This window comes from Equus caballus, chromosome 10 (assembly GCF_041296265.1).
Source record: "Equus caballus isolate H_3958 breed thoroughbred chromosome 10, TB-T2T, whole genome shotgun sequence".
Lineage (NCBI taxonomy): Eukaryota > Metazoa > Chordata > Mammalia > Perissodactyla > Equidae > Equus > Equus caballus.
Genome location: NC_091693.1, coordinates 14,134,140 through 14,160,206, shown reverse-complemented (window position 1 = coordinate 14,160,206; position 26,067 = coordinate 14,134,140). Strand labels below are relative to the sequence as shown.

The 26,067-nt window shown below is 58.0% G+C and overlaps 1 protein-coding gene across 1 annotated transcript; it reads right to left on the bottom strand.

The window, feature by feature from the left end:
- Positions 1-67: 67 nt before the first annotated feature.
- Positions 68-5,397, bottom strand: ERFL (ETS repressor factor like). The gene is made up of 5 exons (XM_070222979.1): positions 5,324-5,397; positions 2,241-2,475; positions 1,681-1,876; positions 1,444-1,561; positions 68-1,051 (listed from the first exon to the last, which is right to left on the bottom strand). Exons 1-5 carry the CDS (start codon positions 5,388-5,390, stop codon positions 603-605), a joined length of 1,065 nt encoding a protein of 354 aa, XP_070079080.1. The 5' UTR covers positions 5,391-5,397; the 3' UTR covers positions 68-602.
- Between the last annotated feature and the right edge of the window lie 20,670 nt (positions 5,398-26,067).

The window sequence follows — 26,067 nt, the reverse complement described above, 5'->3', positions numbered from 1 at the left end:
CCTCCCCCCCAGCTCCCACCCCCAAGCCCCAGGATCACCCACGACGCTGGGCGCCCCACGTCTCACGCTCCTTTCCATTCTTTTATTTTTGTAGTAAACTCTCTGGAAGTGGCTGTTGGGGGTCATGGGGAGCTTGTGGGGAGGGGGGGCCCTCCTGGGTGGGGGCTGGGGGCGGGGTTATTGCTCTGAGCTCCCTGTCCCCAGGGGGCCTGTGTGGGGAGGGTGTCAGGACTGGGACCGGCACAGGGGGGTCACGGCTGCACAAACACGCAGGTCACAGCACAGGGGGCAGGTGGGCAGGGGAGGCTGGGCGCCGTATTGCACTTCAGGAGTGGGGCCAGGCAGGGACCCCCCTCAAACTGGAGCCTGGGGAGGAGGCTGGAGGCCATCACGTTCCCTCCTGCCTCCGGAGAGGGAGGTGAGACCCTCATTTTTGGGTTGGGGAAGAAGGAGACGGGCAGTGATGTGCCCAGCCCTGGGAGGGGCTGAGGGCTGGTCCCTGGCCTTGGGCCGGACACAGAGGGCAGACCAGAAGATGGAAGAGGCTGCACAGGCAGCCGCCCTGGTCCCCACCTCGGCAGAATCCATCACCCCATGCCAGCTCAGCTGCCGACCCCACCTTTGCCCACCTTGGCCTTGGTGGGGACAGGGGGGCCCTCATCGCCCTCGCTGTCAGAGCTGCAGCCACTGACGTCGGTGATCTCCAGCTCCGAGTCGCTGTCCTCCTTCCCACCCAGCGTGGCCTCTGGACCCCCAGCCCCTGGCAGTGCCAGGCGGGGGGCTGCTGCCAGGCCCGAGGGGCGCTCAGGGCCCAGGCCTTCCCCTGTCGCAGCCAGTAGGGGCTGGGCTGTGGGACCTCCCGCTGCCCCTGCTGAGGGCAGGTGGCCCAAGGAACTGGCCAGAGGGTTGGGATAGAAGTGCGGCGGGTAGAGAGAGGGGGGCAGCTTGGGGAAGGGGCCTGTGAGGTATGGGTTAAAGTTCCAGGGGTACTCTGGGAAGGCGCGGCCATAAGGCCCCAGCAGGCCAGGGGGCTTGGAGTAGCCGGTGGCACCTGGGGGGGCACAGGGGGTGGGTCAGGCTGTGCCACCCCTCCACCGTCGGGGGCCTGCCTGGGCATTAGTAAAGGGTGCCACCTCCCTGCCATGTTCCACCCCATTCTCTGCCACACGTGGCTTCCCCCATCTCTTCCACCTCCCCCACTCATCTCCCCTTTCCTTTAGCGCCCCTGAGAGCCCTTCTCCCAGCCTGTCCCCCTTTCCAGTTCCCTCCTCCCTGCTTTCTCTGGCTTTTAAACACATACATACATGTGTGTACACACACACACATACACACATGAGCACCCTCCTTCCTGCATCCTGTCTCTCCTCCCTGTCTTTGCTCATCCTCTTTCCTCAAACACCTGCAGCATCCCCCCGCTGGCACCCCTGGACCCCAGGCCCTTACCAGAGCCCAGGAACGGGAAAGGGCTGTCCAGACGCAGCTTGTCTGTCTCAGGGGTGAACAGGGGCGCCCGGGCCCCCGGCTCTCCCAGGCGTGGGGCAGAGAACAGGGTCTGCAGGGTCTGGAGAAGGAGGTGAGGGAGGCAGCGCCGCTCAGACTGGCTGCCCCCTCCCCAGGGGCTCACGGCTTGCGGGGGGGGGCACCAAACACCTCCGTTCTGGGACCTCTGTCCTAACTCACCTCAGGGGTGAGGGGAGGAGCATCTGGCCCAGGGCCTCCCCCAAAAGGACCAGGGGTCAGCAAGAGTGGGGAGCCCGTGGTGGCTGCCGCCACGTCCAACAGTGGGTAATTGACAAGCACGACTTTGCTGAAGTTGAACTTGTAGGTGAACCTCTTCCCTTTCGTCTTGTGGAGAATCCGCTTGTTGTAGTAGTAGCTGCGGGGAGAGGACAATGGGGGGCGATGGTGGGGAGGGCCCCTAACACATGCTCTGTGCCAGGCACAGTGCACAGAGCACAACAATTTGGGGAAACCGAGGCTCAAAGAAGTCCCTTGCCCAAGGTCTCAGGGGAGGCCAGGGTTGGGATCCTAGCCTGTGTGGCCCCAAAGCCCTGCCTCCCATCCTTCCTCCTTGCCTTCTTTCCACCCTCAAGTAATTACAGGGCTACCCCTGCCCTGTGTGTTGGGATCCAATGGGATCCTGCCCCAGGGAGTTGAGGGGGAGCCCCCAGGGAGTGGGGCCCAGAGGGACAGTGAGGGGAGAAGGGGCGAAGTGGGAGTCTAGGCCCCCAGGTCCTCACCGCAGGGCCCGGCTCAGCTTGTCATAATTCATGTGAGGCTTGCATTTGCGGATGCCCCAGAGCCGAGCCACCTCGTCGGGGTCCTTGATGACAAATTCCCCGTAGTCCCCCTGCCAGGCGATGACACCCTGGTACTCTTCCTTCTGCAGCAGCTCCAGGATAAAGTGCCACAGCTGGATCTGCCTTGAGCCAGGGGACGACTCCGGCTTGTAGGCCCAATCTGGGAAGGCAAACCCTGGGGACAGGAGCAGGGGAGTGGCCACAGGTCAGGACGCCAAGTCCAGGGCTTTGGTCCTGCTTGGACTCGAACCAGGAGGCATCCAGCCCTCCCCCAACTCCTGGTCTCTGATGAGCAGCCGCCCAGCCTCAGGCATCTTTAGGGACCCTATTCCCACTATTTGTACCCCACTAGGTTTCTAGTCCCCAAATTGTCCAAATAGTGAGAGAGAACTCAGTCATCCGGGGACCCTGCTTTGGCCCTTCCACCCTGATCCCCTACTAACTCTCCCAGGTTCAGCGTCCTGGGGTAGAGCGTGGGAGGGACCAGTTTCCTGCATCCTTGACCCGTGGGGAGGAGCTGGGAGCAGGCAGCCTGCAGGGAAGGGTACCCCCTGCAGAGCATTAGCCCTCCCCACTGTGCCCCAACCCCAGCCCTGCTCTGGAAGGTCTTTCGTCTCTCCCACACTCTGCAATGCCCTTGTCTCCTGCTGTCTCCGGCCCCCTGCTCCATCTCTCCCCGAAGCCCCCAGATGACCCACCCTGGTACATCCAGATGGCTTGTGTGCGCCTGTGTCTCTGCACCTGTCTATGTATACGCCTTTCACGTCCCCATGTCCCCTCCCTGCATCCATGCTATGTCGGTCCGAGAGCAGTGTGTGTCTGCAGATGCCCACAGCACACATGTCACACAGACGTCCACTCACCCTGGAGGGACACCCAGCTACACCATGGAACACAGATGCACCAGAGTGCACACTCCTGCTGGGACACAACACACCACACACTGTGCCACCAAGGCGGACATGCCAGACACCCAGCATTGCACACCCATCCAACACACAAAATTACACATCTCAGGCCCCTCGGAACTGGGACCCACTAACAACACAATCATGACAAGAGACACACAGGACCCCAAAGGCCCAAATAACAGTGTGGTGGAGACAATGAGTGCAGCATCAAGACACACTTGTCAACCTGACAGGTACACACAGAGTGACACCGTGACAGTAGGACAGCCTCCCAAACCCCCACACACAGGCAGCCACACTCTGTAACACTTGCAGCTGACTCCGCATTACACATGGCACACTCATGGGCATCCTGCGCCCCACTGTCCAAATGTGCCCAGGAGCTGGGTGGAAATGGGAGGGTCTTGCCCACCCCTCAACCTCGCCTCCCATCCAGAAGGCCCCAGGCCCAGGGTCCCACTTCTGTGCTCACTCCTGTATGCCCTTCCCCCTCCTCAGAGACCCCAGACCCAGGCTTGAAACAGAAGGAGAATTAGCCTACAAGAAAGGGAAGGAGGTTGGAGAGGGGGACAGTGCTGAGCTGGGAGATCGGGTCCCCATATCCACTTGCTGTGTGGTCCCAGGGCAGTTCCTTGCCCTCTCTGGCTTCTTAGAATTTCAGGGGTCGGAGGCAAGGAGGAGCAGGGTGCCGTCCAGGCTGTCTGGTGTATAAAAGTGGCTGCTAATGCCTCCCTTCCTGCAGGGTGGAGAAGGCCTGGCAGTTTCTTCCTTGAAGGGAGAATTTTTCTCTTAACTCGATTCTCCCTCGGATGACAGGACTCCATCAACACGCGGGCTCTGGCCCATTCCACACCCAGAACACGTCCTAGTGGGGAAGCAACTGTATCACAGACACATCCACACAACCCCAAACATGACAGTGTGCAACTGGGCACACATATGCAAACAGAACCCAAACCAGAAACACCACCTGTCCTCACATGCATGTCCTCACATGTGTTGTACCTGCTGAGACACACACACTAGAGAGAGGGTCCGCAAGCTCAGCACGCAGACACGTCATGACAGCCCCCAACACTCAGTCACTCTCAGTGCCACACAGATGCGAGAACTCCCCCACCACATACACACACCAATACAGACAGCCCCCAACACAGAGACGTGGGGGACACCCACCCACACAGCCCGAAATGCACCAAGACAGCCATCCGGAATGCCACACCACACAACAGACCCGTAAGGAACAGGTGAAGGCTCTTCACCCTACTGAGGCAGGCGCATACTCCATGAGCTGGCAGACACCCCCCCAGTCCTAACATGTAGACATGCACGACATCCCAGAGAAACACAACACGCCAGCCCAGAGACACTAAGGTTGCCTTAGCTGTGCGTGTCCAAGCAGGCACACCGGCTCACAGAAGGACAGACAGATGCTGCACAGACACACTCTCCCAATGTGACCCTTTCTTGCAGAAACACTGAAGTGTGACACAGGGACACACTCCAAGACCCCAAATAACCAGGCATAGAGTCTCAGTACATGCACACACACACAGCCCATGTGTGTGTGTCAAATGCACGTCCAAGCCATTCTTACTGTCCACATCCCCAGCTCTGAGCATCCACTTCCAAGCAAGCCGTCCTCTCTCCAAGGGCTCCAGCTGGCTGGGCTATGTCTCCACATCTCCCTGCCTGGGTAGTCCCTTCTGTCCATCTGTCCACCAGCCCCTGGCCTAGTGCCCCCTCGGTCCCCATCCCTGCTCCATTAGTGCGTGTCTGTCTCCAGTCCCCCTGCTTCTCTGCCTGCAGGTCCTGGGTGGGAGCAGGCTGAGATGTAGGCGGCAGAGACCCCAGGACCTCAGGCCCTGGATCCTTGTCCCTCTCCGACCTCAATACCTCACCACCATCCCCAAAAGACCCCCTGTCCCAGCAGGCACGTGGCAGGGACGTCTGGCTATGAAGTTCTTAGCCAAGTTTTTCACTAAGGGGTTGTATTCGGGGGGACTCTGGCAGAGCCAGGGAGATGGAAGGGGGAAAGTGAGAGCTGCAGAGGAGGGGCCGGCTCCCTGGGGAGGCCCGAGGGCTGGGGTAGGGGGAGGTCAGGCCAGTTACCAGGGGTCCAGAGAGCCGGCAGGGCGGGCGGGGCGAAGAGAAGGTCGGAGACGCAGCTACAGTCCATGGTGGAGCCAGCCCTGCAGAGAGGCCGGGACAGACACACGGGGACAGGATGGGGCAGGCGGGAGAGACAGACAGGGGTCAGCCAGGTTGGGCGCTGCCTGGGGCCTCCCCACTCTGCCCAGGCCCCGCCAGGCCTGATGCCCGCCACCCTCTCCCCCCACACCCCGCCTCCTCCCACAGGCACCCCTCTGCCCATTAGTCCCCATCTTTCCCGTCCCACTCCCAGCCCTGTGCCCCCATCTTCCCTCCCAGCCTCTCCTCCCGAAGCCTCCCCCTTACTCTGTGCCTCGATCACTACCAGGCACTCCCAGCCTCCTGCCTCGCTCCTCGCCACTCACTCACTCACTCACTCACGCTTGCCGGCTCTCTCTGCCCCGCACTGCTGTCTCTCCGTCCCTCGTCCCTCAGCTCACGCCTGACCTCTCAGTCCGTCTCTGCCTCTCTGGGTCTCCTGACTCTCTCTCTGGCTGCCCCGGGTATATCTCACTCTGAACCTCGCCCGCACCACCGGTCTGCCCAGCTGACCCCCGCTGGCTCGTCCAGCTCCCGCGCAGCCCCCTACTTGCATCTGTGGGCCCGGAGTGAGCCAGAACTGGGCGCCCGCCCCACACCCAGCCCCTGCCCTCCCCCCTCACCCTGCCGAGCAGCCCCCAGCGCCCTGCATGAGTGCTCCCAGACGCCCCCTCCTAAGCCTGCTGCTCACCCCGCAGACCCCCCTTCCCTCTTAGATCTGCCTCCCCTCCCCAGGTAGCCCCCTTAGACACCCCTTCCCCCTTGGAGATGCCTCACCCCTCAGACACCCCTGCTCCCTTAGATTTGCCTCCCCTCTCAGACAGCCCCCCTCAGTCACCCCTTCCCCCTTAAATCTGCCTCCCCTCTCATACAGCCCCCCTCAGACACCCTTCCCCCTTAGATACGCCTCCGCCTTCAGAGAGGCCCCCTCAGACACCTCTTCCCCCTTGGATTGCCTCCCCTCTCAGACAGGTCCTCCCTTTCAGACCCCCACTCCCTCAGACACCCCTCTTCTCCCTCAGATACCTCATCCCCCTAAGATACCCCATCCCCTCCTCATCCCCGTCTCTCAGAACCATTCCCCTTTCTGACAGCCCCTCCCCGTCAGATAGCCCACCACCCCAGATACCGCCCTCCAACATCTGCTCCTCTCAGACACGCACCCTGACACCCCACCCTCGGACACCCCTCCCCTCGATACCTCAGCCCCCCACCACTCCATGCCTTCAGACCCAACCTCTCTGAGAGAGCACTCTCCTCAGACTCCCTCCTTTAGACACACCACCCTCAGATACCCCACCCCCTCACATACTCTTAAACACACCACCATTCCTCTCCGACACCCACCCCCCTGCTCCCCAAACATCCCACACGCCTCAGAAACCCACTCTGTGCCCCCACAAACCCCAGCTCACCCCTTGGACACCAGACAAGACTTGTCAGATAGCCCATTTCCCCTCAGACTTGTCCAGTCTCCCACACACACACACCCCCACCCCAACCCCTACCACGAGTGTCTAGTCTCTCCCACATGCTCCCCTCCAGCACCTGGGCCCCTCCACCACCTCAGCTGCCCCCAGGGTCTCCCCTATCCGGGGTCACCTTATTCCCACACCCGGCTCCATCTCCGTCTCTCTCACCCCATCTCCCCAACTTTCTCTATCTCCCTCCCCGGCTCTCTCCCTCTTTATCTCTGTCTCTCTCCTCACTCGGTCTCTCTTTTCTCTTCTCGGTCTCCTCCCACTATCTTTTTTCCATTTTTCTCTCTTTTCTTTCCTTGTCTCTCCTCAACCTAGGCAGTCTCTCTCCCGATCTGTCCCCACCCGGCTCTCTCCCCAGCTCTCTCTCTGTGTCTCTCCCTCCATCACTCAGTCTCTTTTCCTGTTTGTCATCCACAGCCGCCCCCATCTTTTATCCTGTCTCTCCCTGTACCCCCATCCCTTCTCCTCTCTCTCCCTATCTCCCCAGTTCTTCCATCTCTCAGTCTCTCGCTCTGTCTCTCCACCATCTGTCTCTTTTCCTCCTCTCTGGGTCTCTCTCTCTCCCATCTCTGTCTCTCTGCCCCAAGCCCGCCCCGTCTCAGTCTCTCTCTTCATCTCCCTCCTGTCTCCCCATCTCTCTCCCCAGCCCTCTATCACCCCCTCTCCGCACACCTCTCCCCACACCTCTCCCACCTCCCCGGCTCTCTCTGCCTCTCTGGGTTCCCCCTCCCTCCTCCCCTCACCCCCCCGCCTTGGCCCCTCTCATTTCCGTGTTGGTTTTGATTTCTCTTCCCGACGCTTTCAACTCCCCGCCGCCTCCTCCGGACACGTTATAACGAGGAGCCGTGGGATCGGCGCTCCGGGCCCTGCTCCCACGCTCCCCCCGCCATCTCTCACATGTCTCTGCCATCTCGCAGTCTCTGCCTGCCACTTCTACTGTCTCTGTCCCCTGCCTCTGTCCTGGCAGGCCTCCAGGGACTGGGTCCCCGCCCCTCCTGTTTGGTCCCCTTCCCTGCATTCCTGCCTTGACTGTCCGGGTCCACTGCGCCGCATCTCTGGGTCCCCATGTCTCTCTGTCTCTGGGTCCCCACGTCTCCGTGTCTCCACATTGCTCTGTTTTTATGTCTCTGGATCTCCGTGTCTCCCCACATCCCTCTCTCCACGTCTGTCTCTGTCTCCTCATCTCTGTCTCTGTCTCCACATCTCCGTCTCCAAGTCTCTGTTTCCGTCCCAGTGTCCGCCTCTTGGGGCCCCTTTGATCTTGCCCTGCCCCTGGCGCCCCCCTGGCCCCATTGATCGCTGATCGACCAGAAGGAGGGAGCGGGGCCTGCGGGGGCTGGGGCTGCAGGGCCGGGCAGGGGCCTGGTAGGTCGGCTGGACAGACAGACAGCCGGCCCCAGCCCCAGTGGCTGCAGAGGGGGAGCTGCCGCAACCCCCACCCCTCCCTGCTGGCCCATGCGGTGCGGATGGGGACTCCAGGCAAGCTTTAATTTTTAATTTTATTTTGCTTCCTCCACCCCCCCCCCCGCCCCCCATCTCCACCGCCCGCAGCCATGGCACAGAATGTGTGTGCGTGTGTGCATGTGCGCGCAGCAGTGTGGAGAGAGGCTGGGCAGGCGAGAGGCTGCCTCCTTCCTCTCCTTGCTAAGCAGTTACACAGACCCACACACCAACCCAGGCACACACACCACACTGTCACACACAACACATCACACAGACACACATCAGCAAAGGGACATACACCACACTGTCACACACAATACATCACACAGACACACATCAGCAAAGGGACACACACCACACTGTCACACACAATACATCACACAGACACACATCAGCAAAGGGACATACACCACACTGTCACACACAGTACATCACACAGACACACATCAACATAGGGACACACACCACACAGTCACACACAACACATCACACAGACACACATCAGCAAAGGGACATACACCACACTGTCACACACAACACATCACACAGACACACGTCAACAAAGGGACACACACCACACTGTCACATACAACGTGCATCACATAGACCTACACAGCAACCCAGGCACACATACTACCAGGTCACACACAACACACAGACACACATGTCAAAATAGTCACACTTTGTCACCCACACATCATCACACAGAAACATAAACATACAATTGTACACAGATACACACACACAACACGCACCAGTTCAGTCCCCCACACAAAGACACACCATCACAGATTATAGACAGACACACACTCACACAGACACATAATCACACACTGAGGCTTACAACCAAGTACAGACACACATAACTACAAGCACACAGTGACACAATGCCACACAGAAACAGAGACACACCCAGGCACCCAGACACACACACCAACACAGTCAAGCTAGTCATACACAAGTGGCACAAAAGCACACAGTCACACAGACAAGCACCAGAGACCCTGTGTGCACACGTGCTCCATCATGCCTGGAGACAGAGATACACACACCACACCAACACAGACAGCCACCGCCAGACCGCAAACGCACATGGCCACACACACACACACACGGACCAGCCCACACAGCGGCACACTCAGACTCATAGGCCAGCTGGGTGAGGGGCTGGGTCCAGGTAGGAGTGGGCACTCAGAGGTAACCCCACTCCAGGGCCCCACAGCTCCTGCCACCATCTGTACAGCTGTCTGGCTGTCCATCCACCCCTCAGTGGGCTTCTCGAGCTTGTCTCTGCGTGCGTGTGTACGCATGTCTCAGGCCACTCCGGCTGCTGTCTCATTACAGATGGGTCCCGGCCTCTCTCGGGCCCTCTGGCTGTCACTGTCTCTCTCCCTCACTCAGGATCTTCATTGCTCCATCTCCCTGTCTGCCTCTATCTCCAAATATCTCCATCTCTGAGGGTCTCTGTTTCTTGTCTGTGTCTCTGGCATCTGTCTCTCTCTGTCTCTGTCCCTCTCTGTCTCTCCAAGTCTCTCCACCTGTCTCCTCACCCCCCATCACCCTGGCTCCCTGGGCTGGGGTTTAACCAGTTGTTTTGATTTCTCTAAGCTGCGCCGGCCGCCTCGGGAGCCGCCTCAGGCCTCACACCACCCCCCCCCCCAGCCCCTTCATCCCTCACCCAGCCCCCCACCTCCCCTTAACACAATCTGCACAAGTGGAATGAAAATTGATTTTTTTTTTAAATTTCATATCTTCTCCAGGGCTCTGTCTAAAGAGGAGAGAGACGCGGTCCAAGACCCTTCTCCCGCCACCGCCCCCACACTCACACACACACCAACATGCACACACATCACAACCAGACACACACACGTCCAACCTGACACTGTCAGCACCACTTGTGCCCACACATTCAGACACAACCTAGGGATACACCCCTCCCTATGCCACACACCCGTGTAGGGACACATCTGCACACAGCAGAGACACACAGTGGACCCCCATGTACACTCTCTCTCTGGACACCCACCAGTGGACACACTTCACACACCACACACACCCTGTCCCATCTGGGTGCACACTGCCGGCTGCTTGCTGTCACACACTATACATGCACGTGCTCACATGCACACCCATCCATACAGATTATGGCCACGTCCACATGTACATAAACCCAGACTCAAGGACTGAGGAGACCCCCGTGGCTGTCCGAGGGAGGGCGGGGTCAGGAAGGTGACAGGGGTTTTCTTGCCAGAGCTTGCCCCCCAACTCCTAAGGTCACCCCCACTCCCACCTTTGCCCGCATCAACCACATGCTTCAGGCCTCACCCTGGATGGGGGTGTCTCTGTGCCTGGGGTGCATGCACACACACACACACACACACACACACTCCTCACTACTTCTCTCAAGGCCACACACAGTCATCCCCACAACAGGCTGGTTCATTTGAGAGCTGACTCATGGGCACACAAAACACAGGGACGGAAACACAGAGTCACCCATAACACACAGACCCAAAGAACACACAGTGGCACCAAACACGTCTGCTCACACATCATCACAGAGCCACAGCCCCACACATCGTTGGGCGTCAGTTCACACAATTAGCACACACATGCACCCTCCAACAGTCACACATGAATATACAACCACACCCACACACAGTCTTCACACTCTTTAGGGCTGGTCACACACAGTATCATTCACTTAATTGTTATAAACCGACACTCCTTATCCAGCTGTTATATTCAGCTCTCCAAAATAACTACACATGCCACACACACACACACACAATATGCCATCCACCTCTGATTCCAGATTCAGACACGAGCCCACAGGCTCAGACACAACAGCAACCCCTTAACCAAATGCACTGCCACACAAGCTCATACAGCTAGTCTCTGATGCACAGATTTGGGGAGAATTTTTGTGACCATGTCCCACAGCTGTTCCTTTGCTGTGTTCCTCACACCCACACTCACCAGCCCAGCCCCTGGGGTCCTATCGAGGTGGCACCGGCTCAGTCCTTCACCCAGTCTCCCTTGGACTAAACCTTCTCATCTCCTAGCCCTCAGAGGAGTGGGCTGTCCTGTCCTTGTCACTCAAACATGCCCGCGTGGCCACCCAATGTGGAAACTCCAGGCACAGCACAACCCTAGAGTTTTGGACAGTCACACCTGATGCTCACAGCTCAGGTGACACAGACATGCTCACAAACATGACACGTGTGGCTTTACTCAGCCCCACGGTCTTACACACTCACGCTTAGCCACCTGTGTCAGGAACGCACACATCTCCACACATCACATTCATATGTGCTGCGACACAAGTCACAAAGTCACAGGAAAAGACAGCCAAGCCCCCCCAACACACACACAGTGTCATATACCAGACACACACACAGACAGTCGCAATAGGCTCGTGCATGCCTACATACATACACACGCACGCGTACGCGGGGGAACCTCTGCCAAGGCTGCACTGTGCAAGACAGACAGAGGGACAGACTGGTAGACCTTTGGGGCACTGGCTTCCAAGCCTGGAGAAGGTGTGTCTGTGACACCAGGTTTGGGGTGGTTAGGAGGCACCAAGCCAGGGCAGGGATGGAGAACCCATACCCACCCTCTCCTGTCTCTCCCTCTGTCTGGCGTCTCTGTCTGGGGCAGAGTGGGTCTCTCTGGGTCTCTGTCTCTCTGAGTCTCAGTCTCTGCATGGATGTCCCTGGGGCTGCGGCCAGCACGCGGAACAGTGTCAGTAGGGGGGTGGTGAGGGAGCGTCCCTGGGGAGGTGGGAGCCGCAGTGCCACGCACCCCGCCTACCAAACAGCTCTGGGGGAGGGGAGAGGGAGGGCGGGAGGCGCAACCGCAGATGTGGACCAGAGCTCAGGCTGCTCCCCCAACCCCTGCCTGAGGCCCCCTGCCCCTCCCCTCAGAGACCCAGAGAGATGGAAGAAGCACAGTGTGGGGGGTGGGGGTGGGGAGACAGAGAGAAGGAGAGACATACAGAGAGGGAGAGAGACACATGGGAGGGAGAGAGACAGAGAGAGGAACAGAGACAGAGAGAGGGGGAGGGTGAGACAGATGGAGAACAGAGAGACAGAGAGATGAAGGGGGAAGCAATAACACATAGAGGGAGAGAAATCAGAACAGAGAGGGAGGAGAGATGGAGACAGAGAGATGGAAGGAGACACAGAATCCCACAAAGACGGAGAGGGAGCAAGATGACAGAGACAGACAGAGAGAGGAGAGAGAGAGTCAGAGACAAAGAGACAGAGCGGGGAGATGGGAGTTAGGGAAACCCGGAAATGAGGAGTAAGTGAGAGAGGCTTGGACAAAGTGAATTAGAGAGCTGGAGGTCACGGGGAGAGAGCTGCTTGGAGGAGACCCCGGGTCAGGGAGGAAGGAGAGGAGGGGGCAGAGATGCGGAAAATTGAGGGATTAGGGCAGAGGCAAAGGAGTGGGCGAGGGAGAGCGGGAGCTGCAGGCGGAGAGGGAGGTCCTGCGGTGAGAGCAGAGCTCCACCGTGAAGCCCACCTCAGCCCTTCCATAGTCCTTGGGGTCAGTGTCCCCCGGGGCCTGAACTAGCTCCTGGCCGCCACCCCAACTCCAAAACCTGCCCCTCCTCCTCCTCCTCACCTACAGCCGGCCCCCTCCCCAATCCCAGCTCCAAGCTCAACCTCATCTGGCCCCAGCCCCAACTCCTGCCCCATCCTGAACCCCGACCTCTTCCCAAAGCCAAGTCCCTCCTCATTTCCAGCTCCCTCCCCTGTCTATCCCCACACCCCAGGCCTTGCCCGACTGCCTTGGCTGGACTTTTCAGCCCCAAGCCTTCTCTCAGAGAGACAGCGACAGACGTCAGGACAGACTTGAGGGGCCCTGACTGTGATGTGATGGTGCTGGAGGGGTGGAGGGACAGAAAGCTGAAGACACGTGTGGCCAGCTGCTCCCGGGAGCCGCAGAGAGAGCCCTCTGGACTTGGACTGTAATGGCCAAGGGGCAGGGGTGCTGTGTTTCTCGGTCATGGCATGTGGCACCAAGTATGTGCTCAGGAAACACTGTTTAAATGGAATCTGGATTAAATGAAGCAAGGTAGGGAAACAGAGAGACTGAGAAACAGTGAGTCAAAGGGACGGAAAGCCAGAGACCAAGGAGCAGAGATGGAGGCGGGGCAGCCAGACCTGGGGTGAGGGGCAGAGAGACGGGGGAGATAGGAATGGAGCAGAGAACCAGAGGGCAGGTGGGCAGAGGGACAGAGAGAGGGGGTACTGAGACACAGCAAAAGAGAGGGACAGGGAATTAAATGTTTGAGGAAATGGGAACAGAAATGGGGAGAAGTGGGTGACTGAGGGTCAGAGAGAATGAGGAACAGAGAAATGGGACCAAACCCAAGAAGACAAACACAAGGGCAAAGAGGGACAGAGAGGCGGGAAGAGAGACACAGGGACGAGGACAGGAGACAGAGGGCAGGGCCCAGCGCCCGGGCAGCTGTGGGCCTGAGCCTGCTGGAGCTGGGTGCCTGCGCTGCAGGGAATCCCACAAGGGCCAGAGAAGGGCCGGGGTCCGGACTGGCTGGGGGAGGCTCAGGGCTCCAGGGGCATCGCACGGTGCTAATTCAGCGCCATCGATCAGACGGGATGAGAGCAATAAATTATTGTGACAAGATGCAATCCTGGCCCGCGCACTGCCGCCGAGGTGGATCGATCCCTGTCCCCAGCCCCACACCGGGTCCCATGCCCAGACCTCTGCCGGGACGCCTCTGCCCACCTCTCTCTCCATTTCCCCCACCACACACTCCCACTGACAGCCAGGTGAGGCTTCGGCCCTTGGGAAGAGACAAGAACAGAGAGGGACCCACGGAGGGAAGATCAGTGCCTATTTGTCCCAGTCCTCTCACTTCCCTCAGCACCCCATCCTCACCATGATGTGGGAGGCAGCAACTGCCACGGATGCCCATTTCACAGATGTGGAAACTGAGGCTCAGACAGGGAAAGTAACTTGGCCAAAGTCCCACAAGAGGGAGTGGTGATGCCTGGACTCAAATGTGGGTCAGTATGACTTCAAGCCCGATATTTGCACTGTCAGAGGGGCGGGCAAGGGAAAGAGACAGAAGAAGAGACAGAGAGAGAGGGAGAGAGATGAGACAGAGACAGAAAGTGCAGGACACAGAGAAATAAACAGAGTCAGAGAGTGATGAAGAGATACAGAGATGCCGAGAAAGAGAGACAGAAATGGAGAAGTACAGAGAACACATAAGGAGGGAGGAAAAGAGACAGAGAGAGACAAGGAGACTCAGATTCAGAGATAGGCAAGGGGGGAGATGGGCAGATGGAGGCAGAGATGGAGATAGAGAAAGGGAACAGAGGTACGCAGATAGGAAACTGGAGCCAGGACGGAGGTGCCGGTAGACACGGGTAGTTCTGGAGACCAAGGTGCGTCTGGGGAGACAGGTGCATGTTGTCGGGAGGCTGTGCGGGCTCCATGTAGCCTGGGGGGCAGGTGGGAGTGAGGATGCGGAAGACAAGCTTGGCCTGGGGAGTCAGTGTCAGAGAGAGACAGGTGTGCGAGGGAGAAAGTGAGGCTAGGGTGTGGGGGAGCTGGTGGGCGATGGAGAAGCAAGTGTTGCGAAAGTGACGAGGCAGACAGAGGTGTCTGTGGAGGAAGGAGCTCACCTGAAAGGCAGGTGTGGGAGGCAAGGACACCGGGATGACTGGTCAGACGGTCTCGGTTTGACTCAAATCTCCAACATCTACCAGTTTCTGAGACCTCAGAGAAATTACTCCGTTTCCCCAGGCTCAGTTTCCTTCTCTCTCAAATGGGGATACAGTAAGGAGCTGCCTCATAAGGGTCTCGCAAGGATGAAACAAGACAATGGACATGAAGAACCAGGAACAGTGCCTGTCACAGAGACAGGCTGAATAAGCAGGAGCTGGGAACACGTTATGAGTAGGTGCGACTCAAGGAGTGGTCTGTGGACCAGCAGCGTGGAGCTGGAGCTTGTTAGAAATGCAGAGCCTCAGGCTGCACTGCAGACCTGCTGCACAGGAATCTCTGGGGTGAGGCCGGGGGCCTCTGTGGTGCAACAAGCCCTCCAGGTGTTTCTGGTGCACGCCGAAGCGTGAAAACCTCTGACTCCAGGGATTCTGTATGATGCCACCGGCAGGTGTGTGGCTGGCTGGGAACAGGTGTTACATGTGTTTTTACAAAAGCTACAGGTGTTGCTTATGCTCTCCAAGAAGGGTGTTCCCTGAGGAGATAGATGGCTGGTGACATGTTCTGTGAAAAGGGACAGGTATTTGCAGAGGGGAGCAGGCTGGAGACGGGTGTGAGGGCTCTAAAGGTGTGGGGTGACAGGTAGCCTGAGCAGGTGGCAAAGATGAGCATAGCAGAGACAGGGTGGTTGAGAGGTGTGGGGCAGGGATACAATGTTTGAAAAGGCTATGAAGAGACCAGGGTTACACGGATGTCGGGAGGAGGACAGAGGGGGACCCAGGTGTTGGGAGTCGGGTGCACGTCTGTGGGACAGGAGCGTAGCCAGGAATAGGTGTTCCCTTTGGGGACAGGTGGGAAGGCCAGGGTTATGGCAGAGACCTGGTTGAAGAGATGTAAAACAGAAAGAGATTAAGGAGGAGGGTGTGGATGTCTCAGTACCTTTTTGCTGAAAAAATGAGAGAACGTGGTACTGGAGCAGGTGATGCCTGACGTTGACAGGTGAGGAACAGACAGGTGTATGGAGATACTGGTGTGACCTTGTGCGGCAAGGAAAGGGGAAATGAGAAACATGGGAAATTAGGTATGTGGGAAAAGAAGAGAAATAGATAGACAGTACCTGAGGGACAGGTGTGGGGAAACAGGTCTATAGGTGGGCAGAGACCTGTGGCCAAGGACAGATTCCCGGTCCAAACGTGTGTATGTGTGCAGTGGTGTATGTTGTGAGAGACAGAGAGACAGTGAGAAGGAGCCAGACACAAGGTGAGCAGCAGGTGTGCCTTTCAGAGGACAAGGGCTCATGGGAGACATCATGGCCGGGGAAGGACATGAGGAAGAAGGATGCACATGATACATGGGGACCACTGGATGCATGAGCAATCAGGCGGTTGGGTGAGGAGACAGGTGAGGTTGGGGCATGTGTTGTCTGGGATGAGTTACCTGAAATGACAAGTGAGAAAGACAGGTAGGGGGGAGTCAGCTGGAAGGAGGTGTATCCATGGAAAATGGTGGGAATGGAGTGTGAGGGAGTTAGGTACAGGCAGAGAGAGTGGTGTGAGGCAGCTGTGTTCTTAGGTGACACACGTTGGCAGGTCTTCTGGAAGGACATGAAGGTTAGTACTGTAAGGGAGAAGTAGGGTAAGAGCCAGGAGGGTGCGAGGGAGCAGGTGTTACCTGAGAAGGATGCATGTGTGAGCGCTTATGTGCAAAGGAGGGGGTGTGTATATGTGTGTACGTGTGTGTGAAGATATGGTGAACAGGTACTGCGTGAGGGGAGACAGAGGTGAAGAAATATGCATGTGTGAGAAACAAGTGTGTTTAGAGGGGACAGGTGAGATGGCACAGGTAGGAAGGGTACAGTGTGGTATGAAATGAGACAGATGCAGAGTCGGGGGAAAGGGCAGATTTTGGAGAACAGGTGTTACCTGGAGCGGCAGGTAAGAAGGGACATGTGTTACCTGAGAGATCATGGGCATCTTTGGGGTAAGTTTCAAGAGGACAAGTGTTACCTGGAAGGGCAGGTGAGAGGAAATAAGTGATACCTGCAGAGGCAGGTGAAGGGAACAGGTATGGGGGACAGGTGTTACCTGAAGAGGACAGGTATAAGGAGGCAAATGTTGCCTAGAGGTCCAGATGTGGGGAACTGGAGGGGAAACATTGGTGTGACAGGTGTGTTGACAGACAGGTGTGGGTGGAAGGTGTTACCTGAGGCCACAGGTGTGTGCAGCGTGACTCTTGGGGTGGTCTGCCACCTCCCTTTCACTCGCTATCCTTTCCTTCCCTCCCTAGGGACCAGTTCTGGCTCTCCCAGCCCTCCTGCGGCCCAGCCCTGGGCAGGGCACTCGGTGAGCTCCGGCTCAGCCAGGCTGGGCCTGCCGGGCTGCTGGAGCTCCTGAGGCTGCTTGGCGATGCGGAGCGCGTCTGGGCCTCGGCGGCCGGCCGGGCGGGGGGAGCGGGCGGGGGGGCCGTTTAGCCGTGATAGATCCGCGCGCCGCTTGTCTCTTAATCTCCGGAGCGACCGATCGATTCGCTATTTCCCTTTGTTGCCAGAAAATTCGATCCTGGGCCTGGAATTAGGTCCCCGGCTTAATCTGAGCGGAAACCAGCGAGGGGGAGACAGAGACAGAGACGCTGGGAGAGACAGAGACAGAGAGATAGTAAGAGACAGAGAGAGGCAGAGACAGAGAGACAGAAAGAGAGATGCTGAGAAAGATATGGGAAGGGAGAGATAGGCATAGAGATTCTGAGAGACAGTCTAAGAGTTGGACCCAAAGAGGTATAGAGAGATGCTGCGAGAGACAGAGATAGTCAAAGAGAGACAGAGAGACAGGTCCTGGGAAAGTAAGAGGTGGACACAGAGGTGCTGGAAGAGACAGAGACAGAGAGACAGTGAAGAGAGACCCAGCCAGCGAAGAGATGGCGGAGGTGGCCCAGCATGGCCCCAGGACGGTTGCAGGATGACTGGCACAGAAAAGGTATGCGGCATATTAGGCCACCTGTCCCCAGAAGGACACAGCCCCTCAAAGGTCAGTGCCAGGCCCGCACTCCCAGCCCAGAAGTGTGCAGACCCCAGATGTCCTTCCACAGCCCCTGTGAGCCCTCACACCAGATATCCAGACCCCAAATATTCAGAGCCAAATTTGCAGACCCTCAGCCTTGAACTCCAGCTCCAAATTCAGACCTCCCAGTCCCCGGAAATCCATAGCCCATGCTAACCTTAGCCCTAAACATCCATGGCCCCAGTCCTGACCCCCCAGCCCCAGGCAGGTCTCAACCCCAAATATCCAGTCTCTTGGCTCTGACAGCCCAGGTCCCAGATTTCAAGCCTTTAGCTCTGGCATCTAAACCCCACCAAGACTCCAGCCCCAAATGTCGACACTCACTCTCGGGCTGGCCACCAGCCCCCATTCCCAAATATTCAGACCCCGGTCTCCCGGCCCCCCACCTCCCGCGCTCCCACACTCCCCTGCGCCCGTATCCCGGTCCCCTGCCGCGAGGGCACACCTCCAGCCTTCTCCTCTCCCACCTCCCCAAAGTTGGGCGCAGCCCCACTCGCCCCCACTGCCGGGGCCAGAGACCCCACCAGCCTCCCCGCCTCGGGCTCCGGGAGCCCAGGTCCGAAGGTCTCTCGGAAGCATCTCCGTGCCTCGGCGCCCGCCCCGGGCAGGAATCCCCGCCCCCCCATCCCCGCCCCTGCGCCGTCCCGCGGCGCGCACTCACTTTCTGGGGTTTGCGCATCCGCACCGGTCCCGGGAGAAGTGTTTAAAGTTCGGATCCCGAAGCCATGGCCCCCGCGGCGTCCTGGGGAGGGGGCACCGGGGCGGGGGGCGGGGTGGGGGAGATGCCCGGAGCCCTGGGGGGACGGAGCCGGGGGGGGGGGGGGGGCGCGAGCAGGGAGCGAGAGTCACTGAGAGACCGGGACAGAGAGAGATCTAGACACCGAGAGACACACAGAGACGGGGGCCGAGCAGAGACAGGGAGATGCAGAGAGAGACACGAAACAGAGACGCGCAAAGAGAGACGGAGACGCGGGAAGCTGGGGACGGAGCTGCGGGCGGGCGACGGCGCAGCGAGCGCGGGGCGGGTGGGCGGCCGCGGGGCCGGGGCGGGGGCGCGGGGCGGCCGGCCTCCTCGCCGCTTGCTCTTCCTCCTCCTCCTCCTCCTCCTCCTCCTCCTCCCTCTGCTCCTCCGCGGCGCGCCGCGCGCCTCCCGCCCTCGCGGCCGCCTGGCCCGGCTCGGCGCGCAGATATATGGAGGCGGCGGCGACGACGGGCGGCGCGGGGGAGGGGGCGGGAGCGCGATCGATGGAATATAATTTTCCTCAAACTCGGAAAATAAAGTTCAGAGCTGATCAAATTTGAAAACAGATGTCGAATCGCGACTCTAAATAAGGTTCGATCCCGGGACTGAGGGAGTGGGGGTGGGGGGCAGGGGTGGGCGGAGGGGCCCCCCTCCTCTTCGTTCCCGCCCCTCCCAAGGAGGACGCGCAGACAAACGGACGGGGGCGTGAGGTGGAGGCAGCAACTACACGGCCAGGACCCCTGCTGGACACGCAAAACTGGACCCGGACACACACAACCTGGATAGCAGACAGGCACAGGGACATACGGACTTAGGGACACACGGATACTGTAACACAGACAGTGCAAACACACACACACACAGGACACATAGCCTAGTGGGCACATGGACACACAGTTGCAGGCAGAGACACAGATACACAGACCTACTGTCTGTACCCACAGCACACACATGGATACAGATATACCCAAAGTGGAAATACACAGCCTAAACACGGAGACACACACGCACACAGAGAAGCATATACACAAACAGATGGACACAGCCTACTCTGACCCACAGCCTTTCCCTGATCTGCTGGACACACGGACACATACAGATCCATGCTGACATACAGCTTCACTCCACCCCGACACACAAACCCTCACTGACACACAAGCCCAGGGCATGTGGACAGACCCAGAATCACAGGCAGAACCCAGGGTGGGCACACTGACACTCCCCTTCGCACGCCCACTTGGTCCCAGGAGCACACACTCACACCTGCAGTGGCAGAGAAGGGCCCAGCGGATCTGCTCCCCTTGAAATAACAAGTAAACAGCCACCTGCCTCAGGGCCCTGAGATGGGTGTGCCCCCAGCCCCAGAGTTCACCTCCCCTCTGGCTTGGCCCAGCCTGGCCCTGCCCTCACTCTCCATCCTCCTGTTCCCTCCCTGCCCCTTCCTTCCCCTCACCCCTTCTCCCCCTCCCCCTGCAGCTTCCCTCCCCGACTTGTCTCTCCTTCCCAGGTCGGCCCCCGCCCCCCAAGCCCCAATGCCACCTTCTCAGGGGAATGCCCTGGGAGTCGCCTGCCTCAGGAGGGGAAAGGGTCGGGGCAAGAGAAGAGTGCCCAGGTGGACGTGCCGTGGCCGGGACAGCTCTGGAGAACTCACCATCCCCACCGATGCCTCGGTGCTGAGACTGAGATGGAGGCGCTGGGGGCATGAAGGGAGCTTGAGATGGCCTCCAGCTCCACCACCGCTCACCACTCACTCTGGCAAGTCACTAAACTTCTGGAGCCTCAGTTTCCTCATCTGCAAAACAGAGCAGTCATGACAACTACCTCCTAGGGTTGTTGGGGGGGATTACACAGCAGGACACGTGCCGAGCCCTTGGCACCATGCCAAGCACCAAATAAATGCGCACTTACTTTGAGCATTTCTACTTCAGCATAATCAGATTAAAAATACGAAACACTCTGCTCTGCTCGAAAACGAGAATGCCCTCACTTGTCTCTACATGGAACAACCCTCTTTGAAGGAGCCAGCAGGAAGCCGTGCACTCTACCCTTCATTAGGCTGTGCTTGAGGCCCTGCAGGAGAGCCGTGATTCTCCGGGAGTCTATCTAGAACAACCCTGGACTGCACACAGCATCTTGAAGACAGCTCCCCGGCCAGTCTCTGAGACTCATAGCCCTTCACAGTGGAGAGCGTCCTCCAGCCCCTTCCCAGACCATGGAGAGCGTCCTCCAGCCCCTTCCCAGACCATGGAGAGCGTCCTCCAGCCCCTTCCCAGACTCTGGAGAGCATCCTCCAGCCCCTTCCCAGACTGTGGAGAGCGTCCTCCAGCCCCTTCCCAGTGTGGTGCTCGGAATGCCAAGAAGGAGGTTCTGGACCACCCTCTGTGGGGTAGGGCTCCTTCCTCTGCACGTGACACCTGCATGACACCCTTTGGGAGAGAGACAACACCCTCCAGGGGGATATGACACCCTTCAAGAGAACTAGAACACTGTCAGGGTTTGGAGAACATCAACTGGAATGTATTTTATGACCATGAAATGCACGAAAGAGAAAGAACACCTTCTGAGCAGAAAGAACTCAACGCGCTGTAGGTAACACCCTTCAGTAACAGAGCACACCCTCTGGGAAGATACTGCTTACTGAAGGGTACACCACACCCTTCCAGAAAACAGAACAACCTTGGAATTTTAGTGACGCCCACAAGACAGCAAAGAGCATCCGCCAAGAGGACTTTCACTCTTTATCCCTAAGCCCTGCCTCCAGGAGAGAGGAAGGCATCCCAGGGTGTCAGAAACACCCATTAGACTGTAGGTAACACTGGTGAGGGCCTTAAATGCTCAATCGGAGGATATGGAAGACCCCCAAGGAAAGCTCTGATGGCCTCAGTGGCCAGAACCTAACAGGCTGTCCATCATGCTGATGGGCATGTGAAAAACACCCATCTGACAGCTCAGAACCCTCCTTCCTAATTTCTGTAACACCTTTTGGGCTGTGCATCTTTGGGTAATCTGCATTCCCTCTCTGAGCCCCAGGTGGTTGGGAGAATTCATGATAAAGTGGTGCCAAGCCCTGTAAACACATGGTAGGTGCTCAATAAAAGGGAGAATTGTTGCTGTAACACAGCATTCCCACGGAGGGGCATGACACCCGCCCAGGCTGTAAGTCACTTGTTAGCAGTATTGCCAACACCTGTTTACTGAAGGAAGCCTCTCACAGGAGGGGGACCATTAAGCTGTAGTTAACATCCCCAGGGAGGCTGCAATAGCACAAGGCTGTAGTTAACACCCCACTGGGACGGAACCGCCTCGGGGTGTTTAATGCCCCCTGGAAAAAAGAGAGAGAGAGCGCACCCTCTCCATCCTGTAACACCCAGTAGACTGAATCTATTACCCACGAACGAGAGAGAACACCTCTAGGGTCTGTAGCATCCATTAGACTCTCTTTAAACCCCCAACCCCCGAGGAGTGAGAGGGCCCCTCTGTGCAGGCTAACACTGCCCTTTAGATGCTTGGAACACCCTTGAAAGAGGCCGCTGGGTACAGCGAACAGCACTAAAGTGACAGAGGGTGAAACTAGGGTGGGGGTAAGCTGACCCCTCACCCCAAGAATCTATCCCCCTAACCCACTCCCCACCATGGGCCTCCCTGAACCACAGATGCACAAGGCGGGGGGCGGGGGGGGGGGCGGGGGGGAGGGGCTGGGGGCTGAACAGGGTCCATGCATAATTCTAATAGCTATGACAATTTACACTTTAACGGTACTTGCTCCGGGCTAGGCACGGGCCTAAACTCTCTACATAGAGTTACATAGAGTCTCTAAATTAACTCATTTAATTCTCATAACAACAACCCTGTAAGGTTCGTGCCATTATTAGCATCATCTCTATTTTACTGATGAGGAAACTGAGTCATGGAAGTCACTTGCCAACTGTTACATAGCTAGTTAGTGTTGCAAGTGGGACCTCAGCCAAAGCAGCCTGGCCCTGGGTTGGTGGCAGAAGGAGGGGGGGAGGCGGGCTGTGTTCCTAACCACTAGGCTATACTAGCCCCCTGTATACACTCCACCCTATCATCCCCAGTGCATGTATTAGACTCCAGTCTCCAGCTCTGATCGACCCCCCACCCCCCGCCAAGCAGAGTCCCCCCTAGCCTGGGTTCCCACCTGGCTTAAGGCTCCCTGAGGGCAGGGCCTGTGTCTGATTCATCTCTGGGTCCCTACTGAGTACAGAGCCTGGCACTGGGAGAGGGAGCTGGGGAGAGTCAAGAAGGGAGGGAGGGGGAAAGGGAAGGAGGGGGAGGATGTTAAAGAGAGCAGGGAGAGGAGGAGGGCAGAAGCAGTAAAGAGGGGTTCAGGGAGGAGGGCAGGCAGCCCTGGGCTCCTAGGGAGGGGGCTGAAGGAGGGCATGGGGAGCAGGCTGGGACTGGGCCAGGCCACACCCAGGGTGTCAGGGATCTCCGAGGGGATCCAGAGCCGAGGCAATCGAGTCTGCTGGGGGAGCGGGAGCAGACAGCATCCTGGCCCCTCCCCCACCCATCCCCCACTCCATCCCCTGGAGGTGGTGGGACAGACAGACAGCCACACAGGCAGACGGGAAGCAGGCAGCCAGAGTGTACACCTGTATAGGGGTGAGGTAGGAACCAGAGAGACGGACCTGGGAGGAGGGTATTGAGAAGACTGCTGGACAGATGGTGGGGGGGGGGGGTCCCAGGAAAATGACAGACAGAGTTAGGGCCTGAGGTTGGGGCGGAGAGGACAGAGACAGCAGAGGAGAGTGGCCACATGTGACGGGAGGACAGACAGAGGACATCCCGGGAACTGGCGGACAGATGGACGCCAGAGGGACAGCCGTGCAGGCGCGGCCCGCGAGGCCGGGGCCAGGCCGAGGGCGCGCGCGGTGGCGGCCGGAGCGGGGAGGCGGAGGCCGGGCGAGCGGCGGTGTTTGTGGAGCTGTCGGCTGCGGTGGAATTATGAAAAATAGCAGGCATCGGAGCCGGCCTTCAGCTTCGATTAGGGGAGATGGGACATGACAGGTGCGATCAATACGCAGCCGTTCTATAAAGTGTCAAGTAATGAATCAATTTCGACTAAATTTTCCATTTTTCAGAGGCCGTTCTCCGAGAGAAGAATATCCTCTTTTGTAAAGATATTATTATCGATTTCGGCGGCAATTTGACATCAGGGGTAGTTAATTCCACTCAGAATAAAATTGAAAACACTTGAGAGAGAAAAGAGAGAGGCGAAGAGTGAGACAGAGAGGGAGAGAGGGGGAGGGAGGGAGGGACCGGGAGGAGAGAGAGATGGATGGACAGAGAGACAGAGACAGAGAGATAGAGACAGGGACAGACAGTGAGAGGCTCAGAGAGATGGGGGATGGGGGGAGACAGAGATACGCAGAGACACGGACACACAGAGAGAGAAACTTAGACACCTAAAGCCTAGAGTTAAAGAGAGAGAGAGACAGAGACTGAGAGACACATTCCAAGAGGGAGTCAGAGATAGAGAGACAGGATGAGAGACAGAGAGAGGCTAAGAAGGCGAAACAGAGAGACAAATTAAGAGTGTCTCAGAGGGAAACCTGGATGTTAGAGACTTGCCACGGAGGTGCAAAGAAATGGACAAAGACAAATTCAGAGAAAGAGAAAGAGGCAGGAGAAACTGACAGACAGATGGAAGAGACACAAAAAGTGAGAGACTGAAGTAGAAGCTTAGAGAGCTGGGGAGAGAGATGCTGAGGGGAGCGGAGCGTGAGCAACAGAGAGGAGAGAAAATGGACAGGAGGGGGCAGACAGAAGTGGGGAGGGGGCGGGCAAGGGCAGCCAGGAGAGGGGCAGAGGCTGAGGGCACACAGAGATGGGGGTCTGGGGAGAGCCTTTTGCCCTGCCTGTGTTGTCCCCCAAGTCACTCTGAATGGGGGGAAGTGTGTGTGTGTGAGTGTGTGTGTCACAGTCCAAATTGCAGGCCAGGTTGAGGCAGAGTGTAAGTGGGTGTGTTGTGTGTCTTTGAGCTTCTCTGGGGGACCAGGGGTCTGATCCAGGCCTCCTGGGGTATGACTGGCCTTGTGCTTGGGTTGGGGGGGGGTGTTCACTGCTGCTTGAGTGTGCCCTTGCATGTTATGACTGAAACTGATTACTTGTGTGTTCCCTGGAATCCATCTGTATGTGCCCCTGTTCCTGTGCCTGCACACGCTGTGGGTCCCTGGCCTTGCAGCCCCATGGGTCTGAGCAGCAGGCAGTGGTGACAGCATTTCTGGTTACTGCCTGTCAGTCCCCCAGCTGAAATCTCCATTTATCCCTGAGCAGGTCACAGGCTGCCTGGAAAAAAGGCAAGAGGGAGCTGGAGTATGGGACCCTTGGGTTCTGAGAGAGAAGGTGGCTGGGGACCCCAACTTCTGGGTCTGAGAGAGGAAAGGGCTGGGGACCCAGACTCCTGGGTCTGAGGGAGGAGGAGGTTGAGGGGCTGGGGACCTAGACTCCTGGGTCTGAGGGAGGAGGGCATGGACACTCATGAACCAGACTGTCTGCAAGGACAGGCAATGGGGCTGGCTGGGAAGCTCCTCAGCCATCCTGTCAACCTCCCCATCAGAAAAGCCTGTGCCTGCTGCCCCCTAGTGGACATGGAGATTGGGCCAGCTCAGCGACAGGGAACTGGCAGGTCAAGGAACACCGGGAAGGGAAGGCAGAGGGACAGACCCAAACGGCAGCAGAGACAGAGAGATATGGACAGAGATGGACTGAGAGACAGGCGGACACAGACAGGGACAGAGATGACTAGGAGACAGAGAAGTAGGCAGACAGACATTTGAGATACTGGTTGAAAAAGAGAAAGAGGGCGAGAGAGAGAGGACATGGAGACAGGGGCTGAATTAGAGAGGGACAGAGGAAGATGAGAAACAGAGGGGGCTCTGCCCACAGGCAATGGGCAGAGAGTAAGGGTGACAGAGACTGCTGTTGGACAGAGAGAGGCTGGGCTGGTAAGAAGGATTGGAGGCAGATAGTACGAGAGACAGGGACAGGAGCCATGCGGACAGAAGGACAGTGTGACAGAGGCTGGGAGATCTAAAGAAGGGAGATGTAAAGAAGAGAAGACCGAGGAAGCAGGTGGAGAGAAGACAGGCAGACAGAGAGATACAGGATGTACAGATGGACATAGAGAGAAGGACAGAGAAAGAGATGGGCAGACACTCATGTAGTGACAGATGGACACACAGAAATGGGCAACATATTCAGAAAGACAAGAGGTGG

Bases quoted from the DNA above. Each gene is read 5' to 3' on its own strand.
- ERFL (XM_070222979.1), bottom strand. From the start codon at position 5,390: ATGGACTGTAGCTGCGTCTCCGACCTTCTCTTCGCCCCGCCCGCCCTG. The intron at 1,877-2,240 runs GTGAGGACCTGG...CTCTCCCCGCAG, and splicing joins AAGCTGAGCCGGGCCCTGCG to CTACTACTACAACAAGCGGA. The intron at 1,052-1,443 runs GTAAGGGCCTGG...GTGCCCCCCCAG, and splicing joins TTTCCCGTTCCTGGGCTCTG to GTGCCACCGGCTACTCCAAG.